The 9,240-nt window shown below is 46.7% G+C and overlaps 3 protein-coding genes across 3 annotated transcripts in view; 2 read left to right on the forward strand and 1 right to left on the reverse strand.

Annotated features, from left to right (window-relative positions):
- LOC131192803 (rano class II histocompatibility antigen, A beta chain-like) overlaps positions 1–9,193 on the forward strand; it is a 161,197-nt gene extending 152,004 nt beyond the window's left edge. Inside the window, exon 6 of the mRNA XM_058172335.1 lies at positions 9,072–9,193. Within this exon, the coding sequence (XP_058028318.1) occupies positions 9,072–9,085 (14 nt within the window). The 3' untranslated portion in view covers positions 9,086–9,193. The remainder of the gene's footprint in view (positions 1–9,071) is intronic.
- Positions 1–9,207, forward strand: part of LOC131192813 (H-2 class II histocompatibility antigen, E-S beta chain-like) — a 101,159-nt gene extending 91,952 nt beyond the window's left edge. Inside the window, exons 3-6 of the mRNA XM_058172359.1 lie at positions 6,714–6,995; positions 7,153–7,266; positions 7,504–7,527; positions 9,072–9,207. Of these exons, the coding sequence (XP_058028342.1) occupies positions 6,714–6,995; positions 7,153–7,266; positions 7,504–7,527; positions 9,072–9,085 (434 nt within the window). The 3' untranslated portion in view covers positions 9,086–9,207. The remainder of the gene's footprint in view (positions 1–6,713; positions 6,996–7,152; positions 7,267–7,503; positions 7,528–9,071) is intronic.
- LOC131192675 (uncharacterized) overlaps positions 1–9,240 on the reverse strand; it is a 371,955-nt gene that overhangs the window by 170,238 nt on the left and 192,477 nt on the right. The window lies entirely within an intron of this gene.

Below are 9,240 nucleotides of genomic sequence, written 5' to 3' on the forward strand. Positions count from 1 at the left end.
TTTTGCAAAAATAATGGCAAATAGGTTAATGGAAATTGTACAACAAAGGATTCACACTGACCAGTCTGGTTTTATAAAGGGAGACAAATGCTGGCTCAAGTCTGTCGAGCACCCCAACCTTCCCGAAAATTCAAACCAACCAATCAGAGCGCGGGATCGGCTAGGCGACCCGTGATTGGTCAAAACAAAAAGGGCGCGAACTCAAATCGAACGACTGTGATAATAGGCCGCGCAGCAACCCGTGTAGAGAAGAAAATCTTCACGAAACCGAAAATCGAAGGAGTGCCGTGCCGACTAGAAGTGGACACAGGGTCAGCGATCACAATCATGTCCTGGGACACTTTTTGCAAAGCTTGCGAAAATCGCCAAACGCAAACTGCAAACTCAGCGGCTAAGAGTTCACGACTACCAAGGGAATCGCATCCCTGTTTGAGGACCACCTCCGTCCGGCGTCGTACGGACCACACAAGAAGACCCTGCCCATCACGATCGTCGAAGGACACTGCCAAGTTTGTTGGGACTAGACTGGTTCCGTGCATTGGGCATGGGGACTGGCATCTACAGAAATGACTTTAACCTAAAGACACACTTATGGACGAATTCAAGATGTGTTCAAGGACTGCCTAGCAAGTACAAGGGGACCCTATTTCCTTCAATTTAGACCCCCAGGTAGCCCCCATACGGTTAAAAGCAAGGAGGGTCCCTTTTGCCCTTAAACCCAAGATTAACAAGGAGATAGACAAGCTCATCAGTCAGGGGATTCTGGTGCCAGTCGATCATGCAAAGTGGGAGGCAATCGTCACCCCAGTGAAACCAGATGGGTCAGTTAGAATCTGCGCTGACTACAAGGCAACGTTAAACAAAGCCTTGCAAAAGCGCTTACCGGTCCCGTGGTGCAACACTTGCTGCACTCGCTGGGGCAAGGGCGTTTTGCCAAATTAGATTTGGCCCAGGCCTATCAACAACTGCCTGTAGATGCCAACACAGCGAAGCCCAGACAATTGTGACTCACAGAGGTGCTTTCAAGTGTACCCGGTTGCAGTTTGGGGTGAGTGTGGCACCTGGTCTATTCAAAATTTAATGGGCGACTTCTGCAAGGCGCCGGGGTAGTCCCTATTTTGATGATGTATTGGTATCAGCGAAAATTTAGAAGAATTGGGGAGCGATTGAGAAAAGTTCTGGGCATTTTCGGTCAGCGGTCTAAAGGTTAAAGTGAACAAATGCCAAATAGGGGTAGAATCCGTAGAGTTCTTGGGCTACAGAATAGACAAGGAGGGAATTCACCCCACTGAGAGCAAGGTCAAGGCAATAAGAAAGGCTCCAGCGCCCAAAAACAAAACAGAGCTACAAGCATTCCTGGGGCTAGTGAACTTTTACGCGGTCTTTTTGAAAAATAAGGCAACCGTTGCCGAGCCGCTACATAAGTTACTGGGAAAGAATACTGCTTGGTCTTGGGGAAAGTCGGAAGCTAGGGCTTTCGAAGCAGTAAAAAACCTACTCTCGAGCAATAGCTTACTGATTCAGTATCATAGCAAAATGCCATTGGTATTAGTTTGCGATGCTTCCCCTTATGGGGTGGGGGCTGTGCTCAGCCACAGGCTTCCAAATGGCACAGAAGCCCCAATAGCCTTCTACTCCAGAACGATGTCCTCGACAGAGAGGAACTATAGCCAGTTGGATAAGGAAGCGCTAGCTATCGTGTCAGGGGTAAAAAAGTTTCACGAATACGTTTTTGGTAGAGACTTTGAAATTGTTACAGACCATAGGCCACTGTTAGGGATACTGGCTGGCGACCGCCCAACGCCTGTGGCACTTTCGCCACGATTGACCCGATGGACTATCTTCTTAGCCGCCTATTCCTACAAACTGCAGCATCGGCCAGGAAAAGAGTTGGGGCATGCGGACGCATTAAGCAGATGCCCACTACCAGGGCGATCGAGACCCCACTCGGGGGCGCCCATACTGTTAATTGACTCTCTGGACTCTGGCCCAGTCACGTCTAAGGAGGTGGCTCGGGCATCATACCAGGACATTACTTTGAGAACTGTACTGGTTGGGTACAAGAGGGTGGCCGCTCTGCGCGAGCGTTTTAAGAATTTGTAAAAAGCGTGGGGAACTTTCGGCTCAAGGGGTGCCTGCTATGGGGGATCAGTGGTGATCCCAGAAAAATTGAGGAAAAGGGTGTTGGACCTCCTCCACGAGGGGCACCCAGGGATCATTAGGATGAAGGGTCTAGCAAGAAGCTATGTGTGGTGGCCCTTAATGGACTCAGAAATTGCTGAGAGGGTAGGGAAATGCCAGGCCTGCCAGGAGTCCCGACCGCTACCCCCAACGGCCCCGGTTCGGGAATGGGAAAGACCCCAAGGGCCCTGGTCTAGAATCCACATTGATTTTGCCGGCCCTTTCCACGGCCAAACCTTCCTGGTAGTAGTCGATGCCTACTCCAAATGGCTGGAAATCATTCTCATGAGATCCATGACAGCCGAGGCCGTGATCTCAGTCCTACGGCACCTATTTGCAACCCATGGGTTGCCCGACACGTTAGTATCCGATAACGGCCCGCAATTCACGGCAACCCAGTTTGAGGAATACTTGGCAGAAGAGGGCATCCGGCATGCCCTCTCGGCGCCTTTCCACCCTGCGACGAATGGCCTTGCAGGCGTTTGTCCGGGCGCAAAGAGGCATTGTCCAGACTCAAGCCAGGCGACTGGCAAACAAAAATAGATATCTTCCTGGCCGTCCAACACAGAACCCCCTGTGCCACAACCGGCAGAAGCCCTGCAGAATTATTAATGGGCCGGAAGCTCAGGTGCCCATTAGACCGTTTAAATCCAAACTATACACCAGAGGGTTACAAGGGGGGACTCGAAAAAACAAGAGGAATGGAAATAGGCGACCGGGTATGGGCACACAACTATGGTGAGGGCCCGATCTGGGTGGCAGGAAAGATTCTAAACATAACGGGTCCAAAATCATACTTGGTGGAGTTAGAGGACGGCCGAGTATGGAGGCGACATATAGATCAAGTCAGAAAACGAATAGCCGAACATTCCGAGTCAGACGAAACAGGCCCTGACTATACAATGTTTGAACCCACAGCTGACTCACACCAGGGAAAATCGCAGGACTTATCTGAATTCCCGGAGGTCCAGCGACGCCAACAGGTTCCATTAGAAAACAGCAGGGACGACTCGGCTAATAATCCAGGGCCGGATGGCCTAGAGGAGGAGTTGAGAGGAGCAAACAGCCCCTCCGGTCAACTCGACCCGATCCCAGGGAATGAACTGCGCAGGTCCGAAAGAGTCAGGAGACGCCCAGTCTATTTGCGTGATTACATTGAAAAGTAATATGTAAATATCATGTAAATATAGGTAAAATGTTTTCTGGGAGGGAAGGAGTGTAATGTATCTTTAAAAATGTTGGCGGGAAACAAGCACGTTGCTGATTGGTTGAAGCCGCCAGTTAAACTGTATATAAGGAGAGGTTTTTCCCCAGCCGGGTTGCTGGGTTCACCATATAGTAAAGAGCTGTTGTCACTATCCTGGTCTCCTACCTCGTTATTGCCCAAATCTAACATAAAGAGTACAAAAAGATGTGAGGATTGGAGTGGAGGCTGACATTCTGTGTATTTAGAGCCAATTGTTGGTCCGGCTCCAGTTTAGGAGACTTGAAATCACAGGATGTTTCTTGAGTCTCTTTGGGGGAATTTTCTCTTCATTTTTCTTTGACTTCTGAGTTACTTTTCTCTCCGGAGAGATCCGGCCGTCTCCTTCCCCCTAGAGCCCAAAACTTTTTTCTGGCCACCAAGAGAGGCTCTCAACTTTCCTCAAACTCTCCCCAGAATTAATTCAGCCTCCATTTCTCTGGGACAAAATCATGTCTTTGTCTTGTTTCTTCTTCAATGGACCCCAACAAAGGAGCATCAACTTCCCATCTTTTGCTAATATTTTTATCCAAAATCCAAATGAGCATCAATTCTTTGGATGAGTGATGAAAAATGAAAAGTAGATCTGTGTCATATTTTATTACATTAGGCATCAAGCTTGATACCAAAAATAAATCTTGAATGACATGATGTGGGCAGATAAAATGTACTTTCTACTCCTGCTGTTTTAAATCAAGAGGTCTCTATTTGTCTCTTAAATTGGATTCCTGGATGAGCAGAGGGAGAAAGCTGTGTCTCTCGGTAGGTATTTAAAAAGAAAATATATATATCTTTTTCCGATCCAATTAAAATCTCCAGTAACTCCCATCTGGCCAAATTGGAACCCCAAAATCTTCACATTGCAGTGTTGTAAATAATGAGGTTTAGGCTATAAAAATAAAAATGTAAAAATACCAAATTGCAGCTTTTGAATTTCCACTGATTTAAAATCTGATCCTTCCATTTTCTTGCTAAAAGACTTATTTTCTCATCCCAAATTTGCATTTTTTGTTTTTTAAAAAGGTCATTTTCAGTTTGTAAAGCCACTCCCTTCTTTTAGCAATTCCACAAAGACCTTTAATGTCCCAAGATGCAAATGGGCTTAACCCGAAAAAAGACAACAACCCACCCCTGAAATGTTTGCATGGAATTTGTCTGCTTGGAAACCTGACCAGATCCCAGGTTGGAATTACAAATAACCATTTAAACATTGGTTGTTCTTAAGCATCATAGAATAGAATAGAATAGAATAGAATAGAATAGAATAGAATAGAATAGAATAGAATAGAATAGAATAGAATTTTTTATTGGCCAAGTATGATTGGACACACAAAGAATTTGTCTTGGTGCATATGCTCTCAGTGTACGTAAAAGAAAAGATACGTTTTTATTTATTTATTTTTATTTTATTTATTTTGTCACAACAATATATGTAGGTATCATACAGAAAAGATTATATAGTATATAAACACATATATGAGTAAATATAAGGAGGTATAAGCATACATATATAGGAAGAAGAAAAGAAAAACAATAGGACAGGAACGGTAGGCACGTTTGTGCGCTTATGCACGCCCCTTATGGTCCTCTTAGGAATGGGGTGAGGTCAATAGTAGAAAGTTTTTGGTTAAAGCTTTTGGGATTATGAGAAGAGACCACAGAGTCAGGTAAAGTGTTCCAAGCACTGATGATTCTGTTACAGAAGTCATATTTTCTGCAATCTAGATTAAAGCGGTTGACATTAAGTTTAAATCTATTAGTTGCTCTAGTATTATTGCAATTAAAGCTGAAGTAGTCTTTAACAGGAAGGACATTACAATAGATGATTCTGTGAGTTAAACTTAGGTCTTGTCGAAGGCAACAGAGTTCCAAGTTTTCTAAGCCTAGGATTTCAAGTCTGGTGGGATAGGGTATTTTGTTGTTTTCAGAGGAATGGAGAACTCTTCTTGTAAAATATTTCTGGACACGTTCAATTGTATTGATGTCAGAGATGTGGTGAGGGTTCCAAACAGGCGAGCTGTATTCTAGAATTGGTCTAGCAAATGTTTTATATGCTCTGGTTAGTAGTGTGGTGTTTTTGGAAAAGAAGCTACGCAAAATTAGGTTTACAACTCTTAGAGCTTTTTTTGCTATGTAATTGCAGTGGGCTTTGGCACTTAGATCATTTGACATGAAAACTCCAAGGTCTTTAACGGGATGGGGGTCGTCTGTAAGGTAATGTCCATCTAGTATGTACTTAGTTTTAGGGTTCTTTTTTCCTATATGTAAGACTGAGCATTTGCTGGTTGAAATTTGGAGCTGTCAATTTTTAGACCAAGCGGTTAGATGGTCAAGGTCGTTTTGAATGATAGAAGTATTGTCTGTGGTGTTAAATAGTTTGACATCATCAGCAAAGAGAACACAATTACTTGAGATATGGTCACAAAGATCATTAATGTATAGAAAAAATAGTATTTAAAGAGGGGTTTGTGCCTGTTGTTCTCTGCTGGGATCACTATAAACTAAAGAGCTGTTGTCACTCACTGGTCTCCTGCCTCTTTATTGCCCGAACTTAACATTGGAGACGAGGGTGGGATATTGAGGCAGTAAGATCGGGAAAAGAGCTGAAGGAGCAAAAGGATTCACGAACCCAGCCAGTTTCAAGGGCGGATAGTTAGCGATGTCCAGCTACACGTCACCAGCGCCATTTGACCCAGCCAAGGAGAAATGGCGGTCGTACATGGCTCGTTTCGAGTGTTTCCTCGAAGCGAACGAACTCCAAGGAGTCTCAGACAATCGGAAGCGAGCGCACTTCCTAAGCCACTGTGGTCCAGAGGTTTTCGATACCGCGGAGTCACTTTCAGAGCCAACACCGGTACAATCGGTACCGTGGCAAACACTACAAACAACCCTTCGAGCGCACTACGCACCGGTACCCTCAAAGTTCGTCCAACGGTTCGAGTTGAGGCAATGGGTACAGCGAGAGGGCGAATCGATAAGCGTGTACATGGCCGCGTTGAGGGAAGTCAGCTCTACTGTGCGATTTAGCTTTGCTAGAAAGTAAGATTTCCTGCTTTGTAGCAAAGCTAAATCGTGCAGCACAGCTGATCATCGGAAATACTGCTCTGCACCGGGAGCTTTTTATTTTTATCGCCCAAACTGAAGTGAACCAGTAGCATTTCACCCCTGACTTAAAAGATATAATATTTTCAGGAGTAAAAGCGGATGTTGGCCTGAACTAACCAACTTGGTCTTCTGTTCTGGGCCCTCCTGTGTCTCTCATGTGCCTCCTTCTCCTCCTTCCCTCCAGCCAAGCCCACCGTCACCATCTCCCCCACCAAGATGGACCCCACTTCCCCCAACACCATCCTCCTCTGCACCGCGACGGGATTTTACCCCGTGGAGATCGAGATCCAGTGGCTGAAGAATGGGGAGCCGGAGAAGGAGGGTGTGGCCTTTACGGAGGAGCTCCAGAATGGAGACTGGACCTACCAGCTCCAGGTGATGCTGGAGACCCAACCCCAGCGGGGGGACGTCTACACTTGCAAGGTGGAGCATGCCAGCCTGGAGGCCCCCATCACCGTCCAGTGGGGTAAGCCCCTCCCCTCCCTCCCTTCCTGGTCTGGGGACCCCATCCTGCCCTGAGTAGGGGGGGAGAGACCCTCCCTGTGGGTAGAGGCATAATGGACCCTCTTGGGAGGAGGTGGGCCTGATCCTCTTGCTCAGGTGAGGCTTCTTCTCCTTCCCAGAGCCCCGTTCCTCCAGCTCTGCCAGGAGCAAACTCTGGACGGGGATCATGGGGGCCGTGATAGGAATGGCCTTCCTGGCTGTGGGGCTCTTCTCCTACCTGAAGAGCAAAAAAGGTGAGTCTGGGAGGGCTGGAGGAGAGGTTGTGGGGAGGGGACCATCTAGGGGAGGCCTCTCATCAAGCTTGGCAGGTGGCCAAGAGGGTCCCCTTGAGAAATATTTTGGCAGCTTCTCTTGTTTGAGGGGCTATAAGTGAAGGTCACACAACTTATTATGGGCTATCGATGGGGAGGGGGACCCCCTGAGTCCTGCAGCCCATGAAGGGTTCTGATTGGGTCTTTTTCTCCTTCCAGCAACTCCCATCCAACCACCTGCAGGTGAGTTTCTCCTCTTCTTCCTTCATTTCAGCCCTTCCTGCAATTTAGAATAGAATAGAATAGAATAGAATAGAATAGAATTTTATTGGCCAAGTGTGATTGGACACACAAGGAATTTGTCTTGGTGCATATGCTCTCAGTGTACATAAAAGAAAAGATACGTTCATCAAGGTACAACATTTACAACACAATAAAATTCTTTATTTGTTTCTTTTTTTTAAAAAAAAAACCTGCCTGAACAATATCTCCTTGTTGTGGATATAGCAAATTTTGGATTTTGGGTGGATTTTCCTTACAGAGATCTGAAAAAGTATAGCAATCAAAAACAAAAGCATACATAAACACTAAAATCTGGTCCAGAGTTTTTCCAAGTTTTGGGAAATTGCAGAAGGGAAGGAGGGGGCCATTCCTTCCCATTCCCTCCTTGGGGAGGGAACACCCCAGATTTACATCCCCCTCCCACCCATTTTGTAAGCCCCCACCCATTCTCTTAGGCTCACTGTGGAGGGGGGTTCCCAAGGTTATTCAGGCATGGGGACAAATTCCACCCCTGTGGCTATTTTAAAAGAGGGGAGTCCCATGCGACTGTGCACTGCAGTATTGTAGGCCACTTCAGCAAATGTCAGGAGATCTGCCCAGCTAAATTGCTGATAATTAACATAGCATCTCAGGCAGAGGTGGGTTTCAGCAGGTTCTGACCAGTTCTGGAGAACCGGTAGTGGAAATTTTGAGTAGTTCGGAGAACCGGCAAATACCACCTCTGACTGGCCCCGCCCCCATCTATTCTCTGCCTCCCGAGTCCCAGATGATCGGGAAGAAATGGGGATTTTGCAGTAACCGTCCCCTGACACGCCCACCAAGCCACACCCACAGAACCGGTAATAAAAATTTTTGAAACCCACCACTGATCTCAGGTATTGTTCTATCATTGCGTTAGCTCATTCTCAAGCTCCATCCGCACTTGGATGGAAGGTGGAGCTAAGTCCTTGAGAAGATCCTATTGTCTTAATGAACTCCCTCCAAAACTTCACCCTGAACTGGACCTTCCCTCCCTCCAGTCGGAGATGATCCTTCTGGGCACCCCATGCAGACTCCTTTGGGTTCATTAGTTGGAGCCTTGACAGGCTGTTCTTCCTGACCCCCCTTTTCCTTCTGAGAATTCACACAATTTCTGCTCAAGTGACCCCAGGCTCCCCTCTTTGCTGCCACCCCCATCCTAGCCCCATCTTCATATGAAACATCTGCAGGGAGGGGGAGGTGGGGAAGAGAGAGGGCCTCCCCTCTTGATTAAACCCCTAATTAAGTCAATTAGAGAGAATCCCAGAAGTCCCTGGAGATGAAATGGGGAGGAATCCCTGGTCCTTCCCAGCCTTTTCCTCCCTGAAATGGGCAGATTCTCCCTCTATCCGTCCCTGCCTGTCAACCTCCCCCCTGCAGGGTGGGCCTGCCCTGGGGGTGGGGCCTGAAAAGGAAGAAAAATATGTTATTTACAGTAAAAGTTTCTCCTTATATTCTAATTTTCTTCCCCGTCTCTTTTTTTACAGCACTCATGAATTAATCCTGCTCTCTGATGCAAAAGGATTTTTTTTTCTTTAGTAGCTGATGACTCTTTGTCCTGTTTGCAACCTGTTAAAAATGGAGGCTGAAGGTGGCAAGTTGGGGAGAGGAGGAGAATGGCAGCCTGGCCCCACACAAATTCCTTGTGTGTCCACA

Source organism: Ahaetulla prasina, chromosome 2 (assembly GCF_028640845.1).
Source record: "Ahaetulla prasina isolate Xishuangbanna chromosome 2, ASM2864084v1, whole genome shotgun sequence".
Classification (NCBI taxonomy): domain Eukaryota; kingdom Metazoa; phylum Chordata; class Lepidosauria; order Squamata; family Colubridae; genus Ahaetulla; species Ahaetulla prasina.